The 20,860-nt window shown below is 38.0% G+C and overlaps 1 protein-coding gene across 4 annotated transcripts in view; it reads right to left on the bottom strand.

Moving 5' to 3' along the window:
- The window catches only part of plecb (plectin b), a 144,158-nt gene that overhangs the window by 9,619 nt on the left and 113,679 nt on the right, over positions 1–20,860 (bottom strand). For 3 of the 4 annotated variants that reach the window (XM_066682343.1, XM_066682340.1, XM_066682341.1), the window contains exons 7-31: positions 19,850–19,965; positions 19,448–19,554; positions 18,643–18,762; positions 17,611–17,706; positions 17,368–17,495; positions 15,247–15,340; positions 14,865–15,019; positions 14,139–14,445; positions 13,963–14,040; positions 13,700–13,861; positions 13,472–13,576; positions 13,271–13,366; positions 12,924–13,049; positions 12,692–12,844; positions 12,422–12,576; positions 12,146–12,272; positions 11,311–11,494; positions 10,512–10,669; positions 10,122–10,297; positions 9,852–9,990; positions 8,888–9,244; positions 8,569–8,652; positions 8,365–8,469; positions 7,689–7,787; positions 1,217–4,570 (exon numbers count right to left, since the gene is read on the bottom strand). In XM_066682343.1, coding sequence (XP_066538440.1) covers positions 1,217–4,570; positions 7,689–7,787; positions 8,365–8,469; positions 8,569–8,652; positions 8,888–9,244; positions 9,852–9,990; positions 10,122–10,297; positions 10,512–10,669; positions 11,311–11,494; positions 12,146–12,272; positions 12,422–12,576; positions 12,692–12,844; positions 12,924–13,049; positions 13,271–13,366; positions 13,472–13,576; positions 13,700–13,861; positions 13,963–14,040; positions 14,139–14,445; positions 14,865–15,019; positions 15,247–15,340; positions 17,368–17,495; positions 17,611–17,706; positions 18,643–18,762; positions 19,448–19,554; positions 19,850–19,965 — 6,781 coding nt within the window. The remainder of the gene's footprint in view (positions 1–1,216; positions 4,571–7,688; positions 7,788–8,364; positions 8,470–8,568; positions 8,653–8,887; positions 9,245–9,851; positions 9,991–10,121; positions 10,298–10,511; positions 10,670–11,310; positions 11,495–12,145; positions 12,273–12,421; positions 12,577–12,691; positions 12,845–12,923; positions 13,050–13,270; positions 13,367–13,471; positions 13,577–13,699; positions 13,862–13,962; positions 14,041–14,138; positions 14,446–14,864; positions 15,020–15,246; positions 15,341–17,367; positions 17,496–17,610; positions 17,707–18,642; positions 18,763–19,447; positions 19,555–19,849; positions 19,966–20,860) is intronic. The other variant, XM_066682344.1, reaches the window with a different exon arrangement.

The raw sequence follows: 20,860 nt of genomic DNA, 5'->3' as shown, positions 1-20,860 counted from the left end.
CCTTTTTAGTGCTTTAGTTTTACCTCTGCAATGCTGATATCCATATTTGTATTTGTTTACACAAGCTGTTTATAAAGACATCTTTTGTATACTTCGTTATATTGTTATAGTGTTATTGTTTTGTAAGAGTTAAAAAAAACATGAGCTTATAACTGCAGAGCTATTCAGTTGTGAAGCATGTATCTTGGATTGATTTTAATAACTATAATGTACTTGGAGTGTGCACTGTATTATTTAGGACAAGTTTTGGATCACGACTTGATATCAGAAGGTATTCAATATTAACTGACTCAGATCAAGATTGGGGGAAACCTTGATCAGGATATTCCTAATAAATGAATTAATCATGTGTAACTGCTACATACTGAACAGTGTAATAGCGAGTTCAGAGCCTCCCAGTTGAAACATAACGTGGACAGGATGCCAGTCAATTGTGGTACTGCCCAATTTAACTTACCATACCAGTCAAAAGCTTGGACACATCTTGTCATTTGTCATCTGTGGAGTAAGGCTGTTCACTGTAAACTGTGTACCAACCCTACCTCTGCACAATACAATTTATGGTCTCAAACACATTAAAAAGGCAAGCAGTTCTACAACTCTTGACAAGGTCAAAGCTGTTTACTAAAAACATTCCAGGTGTTCCTTCATAGTTTTAATATGTTCTATAGTCCTTTCCAATGTAGTAAAAAAAAAAAAAAAACATTGAATGACAAGATGTGTCCAAACTTTTGACTGGCACTGAACATTAACAATTTGTGTAAATTTGCCCAAAACCAAAGGAAACCCTCCCTGAGTGGTCATGTCCCAACATTTGACTGGTACTGTATATTTTTTCCTTCAAGTTATGCACTTGTGCATTTAGTAAGTGAACCTAATAAACCTAACAATGGGATAAAGGATATGATCGTTATACTTAATAATAGTAAAGGCAGATAAGACAAAACAGTGCAAATTCTTCATAGAAACAGTTAGACAACCATCTATAATAGTAGAACAACAAAGCACAACTCTAACATTCAGAGATCTGATAAGATGATCAATGAATTCATCATATAGAGTAGGTGTATTTTAAAAAGTGCCAAGTGAGTGTATCTTAGATTACAACAGTAGCAAGTACAAAGATTTTATGTGCTAATTCAAGCAAGGTTAGTTTTCAGAGAGAGAGGGTTAACAAGAAAATAAGCTGCAATTTCATTTCATTTTCACACAATACCTCTTTAGACTTTTTCTGCAAATCTTCAGCCTCTTTTTTCAATTTAGCCTTTTCTCTTTCAAGTTCAGCCATTGCATTGCGTAGCTCATCAGCTTCTTTGCTACTGTTTAATCTCTGCACTTCAAGTTTTTCAACAATGGTCATTTTCTCCGTTGTGGCAAGCTCTGTCTCGTGAAGACGGGTGCTGATCTCATCCGCCTGCATTTTGAACTTCTTAGCTTGCTCCTCTGCTTTTGAACGGGCATCACTGAGCTGAGACACCTCAAGCCTTAGTCTCTCGGCTTCAGCTGCGATTTCTAACTTCCTCCTGCGCTCAGCTTCTAATGATTTTTGGAAGCCCTCTTTTTCCTCATCAAGTCGCTGCTGCATCAACTGCTTGTCTTCAAGCAATTTCTGAGCCTGTTCTTGAGCCAAGTCTTTTTGCCTCTGAAGCATTTCGGCTTCAGCTTTTAGCCTGGATGCTTCTTGAATGGCTTGCATTTTTTCCTTGAGCGATTTTTCAGCAAGTGCCCTTTGTTGAGCAAGGTCAGACTCTGCTATCTGCCTCATACGTGCAGCCTCTTGAGCCTCCACACTAAGTCTAACAGCTTCTTCAGCTAACTTCTTCATGTTCTCTGCCTCCTCTGCCAGGAACTTCTGAGTGTTATCTTTGTCCTTTTGGATCAGGCGCAGGTTTTCCTCTTCTTTTTGGAGCTTTAGTTTTATAAGCTCTTCCATTTGAATCTTAACCTTGAAAAGCTCTTCCTCCACCTGGGCTTTCTGTTTAACAGCATCACTGACTTCATCCTTAAGGCGATGAAGCTCCTCATCCAAAAGAGTTTTCTGTTTATCAGTCTCATCTAGCTGCATTTTCACCTTGGTAAGCTCTTGCTCAACTTGAGATTTCTGCTTAAGAGTTTGTTCTGCAAGTGATTTGTGCTTTGCCATTTCTGCGTCAGCTTGCTGTTTCTGTTTCAGGGCAGCAGCCTCTGTCTGAGCACGTCTGGCTGCTTCAAGCTCAGCATCCTTTCTCTGTTTTTCAGCATCCTCCTGGGCTTTGGCCTGACGAGATGCTTCAACTTCAGCAGCCTGCCTCTGACGCTCTGCATCTTCTGCTTGTTGACGTAGAAAAGCAGCCTCTTTTTCTGCCCTTTCTCTAGCCTTTTCTGCTTCTTGGGCATGTTTTTTGGCTTTTTCATATTCTTCTTTTAGCTTTACCTGTACAAGGCTGTCCTCCTTCTGTTGCACAAGCACACTCTGGACCTGAAGCTCAGCACTGCTGCATCTCTGAGCAGCCTCTGTTGCAGCAATGATTTGTTTCTCAGCTTCTTTTTCTGCATCTTCCCTCTGCTTTCTGGCCTCCTCTGCCTTCCTTTTGAGCCGATCTACCTCTTCTTGGGCAGCCTGACGCTGCCTAGCTGCTTCTTGCTCTGCAGCAGCAATCTTTTTCAGCTTTTCCTCAGCTTCTCTCCTTTTGTTCTCCTCCTCCAGGGCAAGCTTACGGAGTTTTTCTGCCTCTTCTTCAGCTCGCAACTTACTCTGCTGAGTTTCCTCTGCTATGTTCTTTAATTTATTTAATTCAAGCTCCAAATCAAGTTTGCCAGATGATGCCTTCTCAAAGTTAAGCTTTAAGATACGAATCTCCTCCTCAACAATTCTCCTTTGTTTGAGAGTTTCATCTACAATTGCTTTTTGTCTTTCTAATTCCACATCAGACGATTTCTTAAGCTGGTTGATCTTTTCCTCAATATCCAGCTTGTGTTGGCTTGCCTGATCTTCAAGAGCTTTTCTTTGGTAAGCCTCATCCTCTGCCTGCCTTCTGAGGCGCTCATTTTCTGCCTCCTTCTCTTTGAGTGCTATCTCTGCCTCTGTTTTTTGAAGAGTAGCTTCATTAATTGCAGCGAGTTTTTCTTTCAGTATTCTTTCAGCTTCTGATCGTTGTCTGGCAGCTTCCTCTTCAGCTACCTGCCTCTGTCTTTTCGCCTCCTCAGCAACTGCACGAAGCTTAGCTGCCTCCTCTGCAAGATCTCTCATTTTAGCAGCTTCAGCTTCAAGAAGCTGTTTGCTCTTCTCTGTATTAGACATACTGTCTTTCTCAGCTTTGGATTTTAGCTGTAAAAGTATGTCCATTTCACTTCTTACCTTGGCCAGTTCATCTTCAAGCTGCTTGCGCTGTTGTACTGCAGCATTTACCTCATTCTTCAAGCGATAAAGCTCATCTTCAAGCAGGGATCTCTGCTGCTCTGCATGGTCAAAGTCAGCCCTTAAACGGATGAGCTCCTGTTCAGCTGATAGCTTTTGATGAGCTGTACACTCAGCCAGTTTCCTTTGCCTCTCTAGTTCTTGTTCTGCCATATCCTTCTGCTTCAGAGCAGACTCCTCAGCTTTGGCCCGTTTTTTGGCCTCACGCTCTGCCTCTTCTTTCTGTTTCTCAGCTTCTTCCTGTGCAAGAGTCTTTTTGTGGGCTTCTTCCTCAGCCTGGAGCCTCAGACGAAGGGCCTCATTGGCCTTCTGCCTCCATTTTTCTAGCTCTTTTTCTGCATCCTCTCTTGCCCGGTCTGCCTCCTCCTGCTGCTTTTTAAGGCGATCTGCTTCCTCTTGCAGTTGGATAACAGTTCCATGCTTCTCTTTGAGTGATTCCTCAAGCTTTGATGTCTTTTCAACAAAGGACATTCGCTTACTCTGAAGTTCAGCAGCAGCACTTTTCTGTGCTACATCCTGGGCAATTTTAATCTGTCTTTCTTTCTCCACTTCAGCCTGCTTCATGCGTCGCTCAGCCTCCTCTGCCTGCATCTTAAGTTGGGCAAGGTCATCCAAGGCTTTCTGTTTCTGCATAGCAGCCTCTCTCTCAGTCTCAGATTTCAACTTAAGCTCTTCTTCAGCTTTGCGCTTTTTCTGAGTCTCTTCACTGACCTGTTTACGAAGCTTCTCTGCCTCCTCTTGAGCTAGTTTACGGAGTCTTTCAGCCTCATCAGCCTTTTCCCGAAGCTGTTTCAGTTCTTCCTCTGCAGTGTATTTCTGTTTTACTGTTGTTTCAAGTTGAAGTCTGATGATACGGATTTCCTCCTCTATTTTGGTTCGGCTCTGAAGTGCCTCTTCTACCTGTTGACTCTTTGATTTTATTTCTTGTTCTGAGAGGTTTTTGAGCTCATGAAGCTCTTGCTGAATATTCTGCTTTTGTGTCTTAGCACTTACAGCAGCTAATTCTCGTTTGCAAACTTCTTCTTGCATCATGAGTTTGAGTTCCTGAGCCTCTTTCTCAGCTTTTGCAATGGCCTTTGCATGAGCTTCAGCTAGCTGCTTCTGTTTGTCTAACTCGGCTTGCATTTCAGACATTTTTTTCCTCTCCTCCTCTTTAAGTTTCTCAGCAGCTTTCTGTATTAGTGGAAGCAAATGGTAAAGAACATTTAGATTTAGATGATTTAGATTAGGCTTGACATGTTAAGTGTGAAGGTTATTTGAGGTTATTTAAAGAAAGATGCAACATGACAATGTTAAATTTTCTTATAGTGCAAAACAAGCAATCATTTAAGTTATGGCAATGACATATAATTAATGTATGGAGACAGGACATATCTTCACAATATATCACAATCTGACTATCTGGACATGCGAATGGGATATTTGGTTTATTCAAAAGGTTATTTAAAGGCAGTAATTTAATGGCTGCCAAAAAGACTGATTATTTTGAAAATGAATAAGTGACATCTGTAAAAGTGGTCTTTATATAGAGATAAAACACACAGTAATATATATTCCATGAACGTAGTTTTGAAAGTGTAAATATAGGCGTGTGTCCATGACAGATAATTATGAATCTTTATATGAGGGCCGTTGAATAAATTCTCTGCATATATAAAACACATTCAATTTATTACATTTTAATTTTTCTAAATAATTACCCATGACTGCTATACATTTTTAGATTTAAAAATTAGCTTTTCAATTCCATAAATACAACAAAAAAAGTCTTTACTCAAAAATGTACAATTTGTCGCAAATTCACTTTCAACAGAGGAATCTCTGTTGAAGAAAAGGTCTTTGAATTTGGGAGCAGGAAAAAAAATCACTCAGGGGCTAAATCCAGGTGGTAGGGTGGATGACTAATGTCTTGGAATCCACAGTCACACATGGTGCAATGCTCAATTTGTGTACTTTTAATGGTATAATTTTTGCAGTGATTGCAACAAAAAGTAATAATCAAAATTAGTTTTACAGGGCCCTTTTGTGTTGGCATAGGATATTTTACATCTTATCCTTTGTATAATTACAATTAAATTTAACCTCTATCAATTAAAATGGAACAATAATTGTGCAGTCTGGTAAAAGGTGGTAGATGTAACATAATAATCTATGTCAGATTCTATAATTGTTGTATTAATGTAGAATGTCACATAACTCAAATATTTGATTTCAAATATTTAAAAAATTCAAATACGCTCATGTCATGGAATATTAGTAATTTTCTGAGGTTTGCCTGAAGTAAAGCACTTAAACAATTTTTTTCAATCAGTGTAAGTGACTGCCAGACTAATAGATGGCAGAGGTACAATGAATTGTACAGGAAGACAAGGAACCACTTGTGTGGTGTCATTGGTAGAATAAAAACCAAGAGATAGAATGGTAAATAGATCTGTATAAATAAATGGGAAAAGACCATTGTCTGATGTTTGAATGTAAAGAGTACTAATGTAAAAGCAGGGTGAATTCAGCAAAAGTGGAATACCTCTTGTAAATACATGACAGGAATCTAATTAAGCTATGGGTATATGCTCATATGTTTTCAGCTTTTGGTGAGATGGTGCAAGCCTCCTAAATCTTATATTAAATGTATTCATATGTTAAAGACCATTGACAAAGAAACATGATTGAGGCTTTCTCTTAGATTCAGTCTACTCTATCCTTTACCTTATATGTTGTTTTCGTTCTTTCTTCTTTTTTCCCTTTTCAGTTCAGTTCAGTCTTCTGATCTGTTTTTTTTTCTTTATTCTGCTTTAGCTGACTTTGACTGGTCTGCCTCTTCATTGATTGTTTTTTATTATCATTGTTTAATATTAAAAACAATATATAAGGCCTGCAGTGATCTGCACTTTAGGTTCAATGCCAGTAGATTTACAATGCAGATAATAGGGCAAGCTTCCATTAAGAGCCAAATGTTGACACCTGCATATATACCTTCAAATATAGAAGCACCCTTGTGGAAATTATTCATGACAGATATTTATTTTTCATACTTATGTCTCACTTTTGCTGAATTCACGTAGGAAGGACTGGGACATATTTTACTATAGAAATTTGCTTTGAAAGATGCAACGGAAAGAAAGATGCAAAAAGAAAGCATAATTGTATGAAACATAAAAAAGGGACTTCTAATTCTCCTACTGCAATCAGTCAAATCAGTCAAATAATGTAGCATGTATAGGGGAATAAATGATGAAGTTTAATATTTTTTATGTTATATTTTACAGTATACTATAGCTTATATTTTTCAATGATTATTCACAATACAATTTGATATTACACCATAGTCTTTTTTTTTGGTAACAAAAAGGGAATGTTATTATAGAACTGAATGCAGAAGTGAGAATCAGATCATCCCATCAGTATATTCATTAAAAGATGCAAAATTAGATGTTAAAGAAGTAACAGTAAAATGTGGAGGACATTAACAGATTGAAATTTTTACCTCTTTAGTGCCCAAACAAGACAAGCAATCATCATGACAAAGCACTGGCAAGCAGTTAAGAGAAGCAAAAAAATCAAACGGTTAGGGTTAGAAAGAAAAGGGAAAAAGAAACCTGTTAATCAGTGAAAGTTAAAGAACTCTGTATTCAGTGTAAAGCATGTAGTAGGTGCTTGACTGATACTGACAGAGAGAGATGTGTCAAGGAAGAAAAGGACAGAATTTAAGTAGCCTTTATGCAGACTAGAACAACAAGATTTTCAGGATATGATCTAAGGAAATGGTGAATATGTGAATTATGTTGTCAACCACAGTTTTATTGAAACCGAAAACTGCATTAAACATATGTATTAGGTCGAGGCTGCATTTTTCTTTCAAATAAATATTTACTCATCTGATTTCCTGTTGTGCAAAAAGGCTGAACATTATATAATCCAAATTTGCTTAAAGAAACTTTATGGGTAGAATAATTGTAATTTAACACTGTAAAAGTTTTAATGAGTTTTGACATGGTCCATCAGATATTCTCACTAACTTTTAAACTGTGAAACAAATCTTATGTCATGTCAAGATTTGTGATATATAGGTTCAAATACATACAATATATATCCATTTAATATCTTATTTGAATTGTTCTCAAAGTATGTAAGAAAAAAATAATGTCTGGTATGTTTTAAAGGCATGTCTCAAGTCAATGCTGTCTAGTCATCCATACATTAAGTATGTACATTTCTGTAAATTTGTTGGTAAGTATTTTGCCGGGAGGTTAGTGTTAGTCTGGATGGATTAATCCCTTGAAATGTCACGCACCTCCTCATCCTCAAGGCGGCTCTGCGTATCTGTGATGAACTTGATGTACTGGCTTGTCAGGGTCATCAACTCACTGTAGCGGGTTCTCAGAGTGACATACTTTGGAGGAAACATTTCAATATTAGCTGATATTTTTGGTGAAATACAATACATATTTTTGAACTAGTGTGTGTAACACTATGCATATGGAGCCAAATTTAAAGTCGAAAAAACAAATGTAACTGAAACTTAAGCGTTTTGATCTCATGCTTTAATAACTGGACCAAGTGTTTGAACTAAAAATCATCAAAATTCTCTATTGGTCAGTCAGTCAGTAATCAAAAACACCTTTATTAGGCTGGCCTGCTATGTGGTCTGGAAATAAGTGTAGGAAATGTTTTTTTCCAATTAAGCATTTTCAAATCTTTCATTCAATTCCTGATTTTATTTTTTTTTAATTTAAATAAAATTTTTCAAATTCATATACATTTAGATATATGAATTAAAATGTAAAAATATTTAATATGAAAGTAAAAATTTGAAATATAATTAATTCAGAATTGATTCAAAATTATATTTAAACAGAAAAAGTCCTACCTTTCCTATTTTAGTTTTTAAATTTTTGTTTGTGTTTTAAAGTAATATAACTTTTGCCACTGATTGGCTCCATATGCTCATAGCAGTTATATCTACTAACCTCCTGAATAATGTTATCAGAAGCCGATTCCATCTTGGTCTTCTTCAAAGGAGAAGTGAGTGGTTCCACTTGTGCTTTGTAAGCAACCAGCTGCAGTTCATAATCCTGCGGAATAGAAAAGCTCATAAATGCATGCAATTAGCAGCAGGGCAAGATTCTTAAAACAAAATGTTCTAAGGACTTGAAAAAGCAAGGTTCATTTACCTTTATGGTATCAATGTAAGCTTTGGCATATTTCTGACATTCGTCAACTTTCTCCTTGTTTTTCTCAATCTCTTCCAGGAGTTTCTAGGTGTTAGAAAAAGTATGTTAGCATTCACTATCTCAGTAAAAAGATATGAAACACAGAATGAAACTCCAGGGATCTCAAGGACTGGAGAGACTTATGAGGTTTGCATTACTTCTATGAGACTCTACACAAATCCATTGCAACTTATTAAAATGTCAGTTAATAGCAATATGTTTAATTATGCCGCCCTCTGACATTATTTCTAAAGAATAAAAGGATAAGATTTGGTGGTACCTTTTCCTTAGCCAGTTGGTCCTTCAGTGTCTTGCTGTCAGTGATGGGCACTGCCTGTATCTTCTCTTGCCGCTGTTTGGCGTCTGCGATCCAGCGGATAAGCCAGTCGTAGCTGTCACGGTAGTAGCCCAGTTGCCTGCCCAGCAGCTCCAGCTCACGCTGACGTAAATCAATCTGAGCAAAAACAGCTTGCCAGCGCTCCTGGAGGCTGGACACTAGATGCTTGTAGTGGTCCAGCTCAGCATCTCTTTCTCTGTGAACTTGTGTCATGCGCTCACTCACAGCAGTAGCCTTAACCAGCTCACCCTCCAGAGCATCAAATACAGGTTGTCGGCCCTCTGCCTCGCTACGCATTTTCTGTGTAAAATATAGATAAATGTGAAAAAAAATTTATTGAAACATTTATAATGCTATACAGACAAATGTCCACTGTACATTTTCTAACTTTTATAAATTAATTACTTTTCATTAAGCAGCAAGCATGAAAAAGAACCCTGGCAAATATTTCATAGTAAACATAATGTCAGTGTTTTATAAGTAAAACTGGTAAATATTCATTCATTATCTGTAACCGCTTATCCAGTTCAGGGTCGCAGTGGGTCCAGAGCCTACCTGGAATCATTGGACGCAAGGCAATGGAATACACCCTGGAGGGGGCGCCAGTCCTTCAAAGGGCAACACACACACTTACACCTACGGACACTTTTGAGTCGCCAATCAATCTGCCAATGTATGTTTTTGGACTGTGTGGGAGGAAACCGGAGCACCTGGAGGAAACCCACGCGGACACAGGGAGAACACACCAACTCCTCACAGACAGTCACCAGGAGCGGGACTCGAACCCACAACCTCCAAGACCCTGGAGCTGTGTGATTGCGACACTACCTGCTGCACCACCGTGCCACACTTCAAAATATTGAATGGGGCTAATTGTTTTCTGATTTATTGTTACATATTAGCTTACCTTAAGTTCTGTACGATAAGTCTCCACCTCCTTGTTATCAGTGGGGACTGTGTAAACCTGACGGAGGCGATCTTCATATTTCTTCAGAGTGTCCTCAGCCCCTTGTGTATTTCTAATCACTACTTCTATTGTCTTAAGCCTGGAACAGAAATAATGGTAAATTAAATGATTTACTGCTCTTTTTGCAGCATTAAAAAAAAAATAAGAAAAACATATTACATTTTTTAAATTACGAAAATTTTAACTTTGAAGAATCAGACTGATGCTTACTTCTCTAGGTACACAGAAGACAAACTGTAAGTGTGGTCCATCTTCTGCAGGGTGATGTCCAGTTCTGAGCGGAGGATTGGAGTGCTGGACTGCTCTGGAGAGGCCAACACCTCTTCTGCCTTCACAGCAACCTTGTCCACGGTCTTCTTAATGCCTTCAAGTTCAACTTGTACTTTCTGTAAGATAAGATAAGATTTACTTCTTCAAAATGCAGTTAGCTACACTAACTAAATACAGTTCTTTGCTATTGTTGTTTTGGATATAATTTTCTTTACATAAGAAATTTTAGCATCTAACAGAAAATAACAGATTCAGTGGTCAAAATTACCACGTTGTCACATTCTCTTAACTGGTTAATTTTGAAATTGGCCTTTAAAATATTAGTCTTACTTTCTGGTCAGCTGTTTTTTGGAGGCAATCTTTGAGAGGATCTTTTTCCACAGGCTGTCTGATGCGGGCCACTGTGCGAGACTCGCAGTCCTCAATCTGCAGGCGCAGGTCTCTGAGCTGTGTGATATAGGTCTTACAAACTGACTCATCCTGCTCACCTGTGAGAAGAAAAGCTTGCTTATCATTGTTTCAAAACAATACATACACATTCAAAGAGATTTACCACTATCTGTGTACAGCACCAATACCATGCATCTCAGGCTTTTCACAGATCCATAAGCATTCAACCAAAGCATGTACTAGCTTAGAAAATGTGCCTGTTCTAATAAACTCTCTTCTACTGAGCTTTCCTACAATTATAAATCTTTAAATTTGTAATCTGTTTTGAACATCCACTTTCTCTCTAAGCCAATTTGTTGTGAAATCAGCCAGAACTCATTATAAAAATACATGAAGCGAGGAAGCTTTGTAAACAACAAAAAACATGCGCTCAATCAACTGCACTTAACAGTTAGCTAAGCACAGTAACATACAGCAAGTGGATGGAATGAACTAATGGAAGCTAATTTTGCCTTTTGTGAAGCTGATGATAAAAGAGTTCTCATTACTGCCCTGCAAGAGCAACCTGCAGCATGAGACTCACCCTTTGGTCTGACCACTGGTCCTGTAAGGTGAATTTCACAGTTACCACATAATACAAACTAAAGTCACCCTAAATATGACATGAGACTTGTCAATTTGTCAAAAGGATGTTACAGTTATACACTGGTATACAATGGAAGTCTATAAATATGTTTACCTTTCTCCAAAGTTTGGAGCAGGTTCTCATAGTGCTGTGTAGTCATCTTGAAGTCTTTCTCAGTCCGAATGCGGTCCTCTGGACTAAAGAGCTCTGAATTCTGAGAGTCTCGCAAGTAGTCTTGATAGTGAAGCTCCAGATTTCTCAAAATCTGCCTGTACTCATCTACTTTCATGGTCTTCAACTGTAAAAGAGTCACAGGAAAAATATTACTGAAGGCCAAAATGAATGCCTTACAAGTGTTTATCAACAGTATGTACATACTTCATGTTGATTTCTTTAAAATTCATTTTCAAAAGGCACAAGGCCTTAAATTATCTCAACTAAGGAATGAATTGGTTTCTTGCCTCAAAAAGAAAAAGCTTTGCCAAGGACACTTTTGACTGTGAAACCAGCCACAATATTTATAACTAATATAGGAACAACTAATTTATTACTAATATAGGCACAAATATAGGAACTATGCCCATATCAATGCATTTTCATGTAAACATAAGTTTGCATCAGTCAAAAATATTTATTAAAAGCAGGTATTGGACACAGTTATGCCATTGTATGCCATATAACCATTATGAAAATATATAACTTTTATTTCTAAAATATAACTTTTTTTTCTGAAAGTTGATCAAATCTAAACTTGTCTAATACAGATATATTTCAATCAAATATCTATCAACCCATATCCAGTCAATATAAATTAAGAGACTTCTCTTGCAAAATAAATGAAGAAATATAGCACTTCATATGTCCAGAAAACCCTTTTATTAGCACATAAACTAAGTGATGTACAAATGTATTGCATTCTTGCTCTATATAAATCAAAAATTTAACTGACCATGGTGATGTTCCATGAGCGTATGAGCTGGATGTCCCTCACCAGGTACTGCCAGGACAGTAAGCTCTTCATATTAAAGTACATATTCTGCCAATCACTCGTCATCTGCTGAAGTCCAGCATCCAGACTGAAGAGAAAACAATTCATAATAATAATACAGATTTAATTCACTTGGAAATGCATGTGATATAAACAAAGTATATGAACACTCTGTTTCCTAAATTATCAGCTTTCTCTGAAAGGCATTAATTACTGATTTGTAAAATTGACGCTTACTTAGACACGCTTTCTACAGCATCTTTGTTGACAGGAGGCACAAGGAAGCAAACTGAGGGTACAGTGGCTTCGTTGCCTGAACGGTTCAAGACCTTCCACTTTTGGGGCTGGGAGTTATTCAGTAGAGCACATTCATCTCCTTTGTGCACAGTGATCTGTTCAGAAAATACAGAAGTAAATATATGAGCACAGCACATTAAAAATATACCGTCCTATACAAAATCTGAACGTTGTCTATGACGTGATATGTACATATATGGGTTTACTAACCTCCATCTGCTTGAAGTCACACACAGCCTGGATTGGTAGTTTGCCTTTGATGGGGGTGGTGGGGTTGCGAGGCTTGAGCTGGATAATGCTCTTGGCTCTCTTATTGAGGCCAGCCAAATTATTCTTTATCTCATTAATCTGCTCCTTTTCATCCTACAAGACATGATTCAATGTAAGTATGGTATATGCACAGCTATAACAGACACAGTCTGAGGTACAGAAAGACACGAACCACAGCATCTTGCAGCAGGTCCTCCAGACGAGTTGCTGTGGTAGAGCGATCACATGAGTACTTTTTCTTCATTGTCTCTTGCAACTTTTTCATCTTTTCCTCTGTGTCTTTCACGTCAGCAAAGAACTGCAGAGAAGGAAGCAAACACACTCAACCTCAAATCACAGGCATATAACTTTTTAGCATTAACTGGTATTGTCTTATGTAGTCCAAACACAATTTGTTAAATATAATGTTAGATTCTGAATGTCTGTAATGACCTACACTGATTATTTGCTGTGTGTTTTCAGACTTACTTTTTGAACATGTGTTTTGTTTATGGGAGTAGGGTGATTAGATTCACCAACCTGATAGTATGCAGTGTTCTCTTTGAGATGAGCCTCAATGCAGCAGCAAAGTTGAAGGATCCAGCTCCACTGCGTCTGCAGGGCAGCAGTAAAAGCCTAGAGCAAAAACAAAGTATTAGGAAAAATGCAAAAGATAAACCAACTTGCACTTTAAGAACAAATCACAGAAATATAAAACAAGCAAACTGTTTTATATATCACCTCAATAGTCTTTTTGCCAGGGTGGCCATCCCTAATGAGTCTTTCTCCAGAGACCTGGATCTCATTGATCTTCTTCTCTCTGAGCTCCAGCTCCCTCATTAACCCCTGAAACACATCCAACACGTTGTAAGACAAGTTCAAAGTAAAATTCTGGAAAATTTAAGAAGAGAGAATTAAACAAACCAAGAATAATGCAAACAAAAAAGGCTGGAATTATATATAACTTACAGAGTAGTTCTCTTTTTTTGCAGTCATGTTGGTGTTGCGGTCGCTCCAGTCAAAGTTGACCTCCTCCTCCTCCTTGTCATTGAGCCACATCAGCTCTTTCGTGGCAGCACTGACAAAAACATGGAGTTGATCGAGATTTCTCAGGCGAGACTTAGATGAGGTCTGCGCATAGGAAACAGCAAACATGTTATGACACTTAATCACTCTCACTGGTCGTAGGTTAACAATATAAATTACTATAAATGACTGAAAGAACAATGTACCAAGAGCTTGGCATACTGAAGGTCCAGTTTGGCCAGGTATTCTCTGTATGTGCTCTTGCTGATAGGAGAGAGATGAGTCTAAAATAGACAAGAAATAACAACGTAAACATTTTTCACTGAAAACATTCTCGTTCTAAAAAAAAAAGATAAATCTGTTTTTGTGAGGGAGATTTTACCTCATCAGCTCGTGCCCGCTCAATCTTGGCCTTAAAGTCCTCCACAGTTTGATGTAGGCCTCTATGGCTGCCAAGTTGAGACTCCACCGTGGGCAGGTCAGAGCCCCACTCTGCTGTTTCAATTTTGCGCTGGTTGTCTTCTACCCAGGCTAGAAGGTCTTGGGCATAGCGTAGAGTGACATCATCCAGCTCGGGCCTCATTCCCTGAACCTGCTGCCCTTTCTGCTGGACAGACACCAGTCCAGCCTTCATTCGAAGATTATACTCACTGCGCAGATTCACCAGGCGCTCATGCAGACGGTAAACCCTATGCAAAATAATTTCAGTTACTTTACATTACAGTTACAATAACAATTATTTTCTGATTTCTTTTCAGAACAGGAGTGAATGATTTTAGCACTGTAACAATGGTTGTACATTTTGTCATGATTTTAAATATTGTTTTATATTTATTTTATTACGACAACCATATATCACTAAGGTGACCAGATGAAAACAACATTTTTATCAATAAAACACAATAAACAAACAATACATATATATTTGTACACCAGATCAAAAGTCTGATAGCTAACATGGATTTTCTTCCCATTAATACAACACCAGGTGCAAAACCAGCAGTCCACTACACGAAGTTGTAGATTCTGCTAGATCTTGTCTTGTACTGGACCATTCATAGTTTTAGTATTGCATACTAACAGCAGACACTGGGAACTGGTGACACACCTGCGGTACATTTGTTCAGCCTGTAGATGGCGCCCATCTTTGAGAATCTGCACATCATTGAAGAGCAAGCGGATCATGTCATCGGCCTTATCCAAGTCTCTCCCCACCTCGCCTGTGTGCTGAGCGGGCTTCCCTGAATTTAGGAGTCGGATGTCCTATAATAAATATAATAGCCAAATCAACTGGTCAACTGCATGTGCAAATAGCCATAAAATCAAGACAACCTCAGCAGGGTGTGTGCCATCTGTCCTTGAGTTTAAAATCATAGATGGAATGAAATGTGAAAAAGACATAACAGTTGAGCTACTGAAGACCTGTTTTGGCTTTTAAAGACTTTAGATTGAGTGAAATGCTGTTTGGCATTTAAAAAAAAACAACTTACTGATTGCAAAAGGGTTTCACATTGATTCATCTGCTCCTCACACACTCCAGACTCCATCTGTACTTTACCAACAATTCGTTGGAGCCTCTCTAACCTGGGTCAAAACAAGACACGTCACACTTATTATGTTCTTCATTCAATAGTTTATAGGATCAAATTCATAGCAAAGTATAACAAATAAAATATCATTTAATGTAATTGCATAAGAAAGCAAGAACACTTTCTAAATAAACATAGGTTGAATTCTCAGAGGGAGGCAAAATTACCTGAAAAAATTAATTAATATTTTGTCATACATTTCCATAATAACAATCTATAACTATATTACCTATATCAGAGATGTCATTACCAATAATCATGGTCATATTAGCCCAATTCAGCACACGTATCAAAGCAAAAAAATAAATAAAAAAAATCAGTTCAATTTCAAGAACACTCACAGCTTCCCTGGATGAAGTAAATACTCTAACCGATAAGGGTCTGTCACAAATGCCATGACTGAGTATCCCAAAAGCTCTCAGGTCTTCATCCAAAACACTAGATATAAAATATGTTCTTCCAACATAGTCCTCACCCGTCATGGGACTCAGCTGTGTGAGACTGAACCAAATATTTTTGCTGCTTGGTCAGCCATTCCATAACCCAGTCCTATGAATGGAGCTTCCCAGTTAGCTACAATTCTCACTCGACCAGAAGTAACAACAGTATCTTGTGACAGGGGATGAGCTGTACGCAATACGCCCAAATCCCTCCACATGAGGATATGGATCTCTGTCCCTATTAGTTTAATGTTCCCATGATATGTTTATGGTGTCTTGTCTGTGATATTGAACACTTTTTCGGTATTTCTTATTTGTATGTATAATACCCAGAATGATACATGTGTAACATGAGCTAAACTACAGATTGCTGACCTGCACAAGAACTAAAGGTACCATTGTACTCTTTGAGGAGACATAGCGAAGCGATGTGGTTAGAGAACTCACAATCCATCTCTAAGGTTTGCTTTGAGGTTTCTTACATGAAACACATTTGCTCATTTTATTATCATACATTTCTGATTTTGTTTATAAACTACACGGAAAAGAGTATATAGGATGTGTGAGAGAGTGGAGGTAAGCACAAAGATACAGTGAAATGAACTGAAGATTATCTAGACAGAGCCCAAAACAGCCTATACGTTAAGAACCAACAACAGATTTATGAGCACACTGCAAATATGACATCCTAGGAAGTAAATAAATGTAAATAAAACCTAAATACATTAGATACTTGATATTGCTGCAGGTTCATTTCTAGATTTGTTTCCTTAATCCATTCTTAAATAATTTTATATCAAGATAAACAAAATTATTCACCAATGAGTTATGACATTTCCACTAGATAAAATAACTTTAACAAAGCAAATAATTTATTTGAAAAATATTGTATATTATAACTAAATATCTCAATAATACTGAGGTAACACCAAATTATTAGATTAAAAGGAGGGTTTCATTCTGTGAGTGAGCTATTGTCTAACATGCTCATGCATTCATTCATTCATTATCTGTAACCGCTTATCTAATTCAGGGTCGCGGTGGGTCCAGAGCCTACCTGGAATCATTGGGCACAAGGCGGGAATATACCCTGGAGGGGGCGCCAGTCCTTTACAGGGCAACACAGACACACACACATTCACACCTACGGACACTTTTGAGTCGCCAATCCACCTACCAACGTGTGTTTTTGGACTGTGGGAGGAAACCGGAGCACCCGGGGGAAACCCACGCGGACACAGGGAGAACACAACTCCTCACAGACAGTCACCCGGAGCGGGAATCGAACCCACAACCTCCAGGTCCCAGGAGCTGTGTGACTGCGACACTACCTGCTGCTCATGCATTCTACTCAAACTCTCTTTTTTACTGTTTCTTTAGACTCTGTAAAGCACTTTGAATTGCCCCTGTGTATGAAAGGTGCTCTATAAATAAACTTGCCTTGCCTTACATAAGTACATCTCCAAAGTACTATCAACTGTGTATATACATATTTATATTAAAACAGCCTTAAATGACATAGGTTCACCTTGTAAAAGTGAACAAGCAACTATTCTTGTAAAATGCTCTCTAAATCACTCACCTCTCAAACTCTATTCTTAGCAGCCTCTCTCTCTCAAGGATGGCCACATGAAGTCTTCCCCATTCTTTCTCAACATCGATGGGGTGGTAACCAGGAGGGACTTTGATCTGTCCGGCATGAACTGCACTCTGTTCAGACATAACAAATGTCTTAAAATATTTCTAGTTACTTGCAACACCAATCTATGTAAAAATCCATGTAAGAACCAATGACGTGTCAAATATTTAGAATTGCCACACTAACCTCAAAGGACTGGTAGATAAGTTTGGAACGGTCCTTGTCTGCCTCCTTGGCTGGTAGTTCAGTCTCTTTAAACCTCAAAAACAGACGCCACAGGCTCTGCAATTCAGTTGAAAAAAAGTTTGTTACAGATATTCTACTGCACTGAATTCATAAACGTTTCCAATTCAAGATACTACAAAAAACATTTGCCTTAGAAATGAAAAAAAAATGAATTGTGAAACATTAAAGAGTGTACAACCATCTCAATGACATGAGCAAAACCCAAAAAAATCATGGCGATGAAAACAACATCATGACTTAAATAAAGTTCTATCAAGAAAGGAGACTTGTTTCCACAATCTCAAGCCTTATGCTTCTCATTCACATAATCACATCTTTAGTCATGGGCATGCTTAATGAACAGGAGCTCTTCACAAGGTGTTACAGGGTCTTAGGTCTTGAGAAAACATGAGAACTTTGTTATTTTTCATATTGGGTAAAACATGCCCTGTTGTTATTAAGGCCCTTTTTTGGGCACAAGCATGAAGCTGATTGAGATTTCTTTGGGCAATACTTTGTACCTTCTCCATTACTCATCCAGTAAGGAGTGGGTCTGAGGGCAGTGATGATTGTCTTACCATAGAGCAGACACACCTTTATTTGACAGGACAGAAAGAAATAAAATAACCTCTAAATGAAACATGATCTGAAAGAGCACCAACCTGTATTGTTTGATGTGGTATTGAGTAACATGACTCATACTCTTATAGCAATGATGGCTTTTGAAATCAGACATGCCCTGTGATGGGAAATCCTGAACATTGACTTTGTATGACTTCTATGCCACCACAAACTAATTAAAAAAAATGGCACAGTATGAATACTGTATAATCTATAAAACAACAGTCCAGTGAAAGGACAGTGAGAAGTGTTTTTTCCTGCAAGAATGTGATGGCTATTGGCAATACACAGCAGAAAGAATACACTATGATGTTCACATGCCCTTATGTGTAAGAAGAAGAGCGGCTTTAAGATTTGGTGTCATGATCCTACCTCAATTTCCTCGTAGTTGGCGGGAAACTTCCTCTCCTCAAAAATTATGACATGGTGTCTGATCCACTGCAGCAGAATGGTGACCAGTTCATAATACTCCTGCCAGCGTAGCTCCAGCTCCTGCACACACAGCAGCAAGAGTTCAACAACAGACAGAAAAGCCTTCTACCCTATTGCTAAGTCACTACCTTGTCTTATTCAATTACGTGTCAACAGCCCCGGCCTTGTCTGCCCATAAAGAAAGAAAGGGAGGAAGACTATTTGGCATTTAAGGGGAAATAACCATAGCTTATCAACTGGCATACTAAGGTTTTAAGACAACTGCAAGGTTTATTTTTGTCATATGAGAGAACGTGGTACTATACACTTATCTCTCTAACTGTAACGTGAAGGAAAAATCCACAAGCAGCTGTTTTGTTTTGGACTGGATGCTATAACATTATCAAATATCAAATCATCAATATCAAAATAACAAGCAATTTTTTGTGCTACATTTTAATATTTATACCAAACATTAAGAGCATAACAGTATCTGTCATGTTACTAAGCAAAATATGGAGTCTGTTAATGCTCCATAACACAAGATTGCTTCAGAAAACAGGACACTACTGGAGATAGATAGAGTTAAGGATTGTTTAGAAATTAAAAAGAGCTTGTAGAAAGTATTTAACATTACAGATGAAATGCTCCATTTGATTTGATTTACAGTCTGTGTATTTTCTGCTGAGCAAATGTCTATAAATGGGTAAACATCCTTAGAGCAATGGGCAAATACAGCACCTATCTTTAAAAGGAGAAAACTCACATTTATCCTGACACCATCGTGAACATCGGGCGCACGAGGCATGGCGTCATAGAGTGAGGACACGTATGTAATGATGGATTTCTCATCGGGGTGAGGCACATCAACATCTGAAAAGACACCGATCAATCAAATGAAAACATACTTCTTCTCAATAAGCCTCATTATGTGTTTAGACCGAAAAAGAAAGAAATCTTCACACCTCAGTCTTACTGAGCTGTGCTAACAGCAACAAGCTCCATTCTAGGTGTTTGTTTATTAGACATTGTCATTAAAATGGATATGATAATCAATGCATTCTCATCACACTCTACAAAATAAATCAATCTAAATATATAGGGTTTTTTTTTGACTTCAGAAACAGATCCTCCCCCTTGAAAACAGAGCAGTAAAGTGTGCACATACCCTCTGGGTCAAGTAGACGTGTGACGCCCAACTCTTTCTCAGCCACAGTAAAAGCCTGCTCCAGGTTGTCCAGGTTGGTCTGGCGGTAGACTTTCGACATGTCAATAAGTCTGGGCCTGGAAGAGAACAAAAATGAGGGGAATGTGAGCTGATATTTTTTCATGAGGTATAAAAATCAAAGCTGATTGTAGAGGATGGCATATATCAGCTTTTAATTCAGCACTGTAAAGAAAAAAAATACTTGAGCCTGTTTATATCCACACCACCAGTTGACAATGAAGAAAAGGACATTACTTTTCATGTTTGGGCTGCTTCAATTACGCATTTTTAAATATAAGATGATAAAAAATATCCATTTTTTACAATATACAATACACAAAGAATGTGTATTACCAAATCATGAGAGTAGCTTTAACTAAAATGATGACACACTAAAATCACTTTTACAAAGAATATAGGGTTCAATCATAGGCTGCAGTGTTATGAAGAACACAGAACAGTTCTAGCTGTAGGTGAAAGCCCACCTGGCCCATAAATCCTCACTACAGTCTCCTGAGGCATAGATCATAACTGACATGTCATTCATTAAACCAAACCACTTTGAAACATTCATTTTTTAAAAGTGCTAAAGGAAGCCAAATTTAGACAGAATAAGGCTTATTTTTATACTTCAAGCTTAATACACTCTCTTACAAGTTAGTTCAGCTCCTGAGAACACAATAAAATGATCAAATATGTAAACATTTATTCCTAGAAGACACACTCTATCAATTGATTACTGCCAGTATAAACGCAGGCATATCACCCTACACAGAACAGAGTAATAAAGGGGATTGTGTAGCCAGACCGGTATAACTCTTTGACGCGCAGGGTTGAACGCACGGCATAGTGGTCTCCAGGGCTGGGTGGAGAAAAAGACTCCACACTCCCATCTTCAACTCTGGGTGAAAGCTTAGGAGTGAAGCTGCTGGACCTGATATCAGCATCTCCTGCATAGAAATGTCCATTGGA

Source organism: Hoplias malabaricus, chromosome 10 (assembly GCF_029633855.1).
Source record: "Hoplias malabaricus isolate fHopMal1 chromosome 10, fHopMal1.hap1, whole genome shotgun sequence".
Classification (NCBI taxonomy): domain Eukaryota; kingdom Metazoa; phylum Chordata; class Actinopteri; order Characiformes; family Erythrinidae; genus Hoplias; species Hoplias malabaricus.
This window is presented reverse-complemented; position numbering and strand designations above follow the sequence as displayed.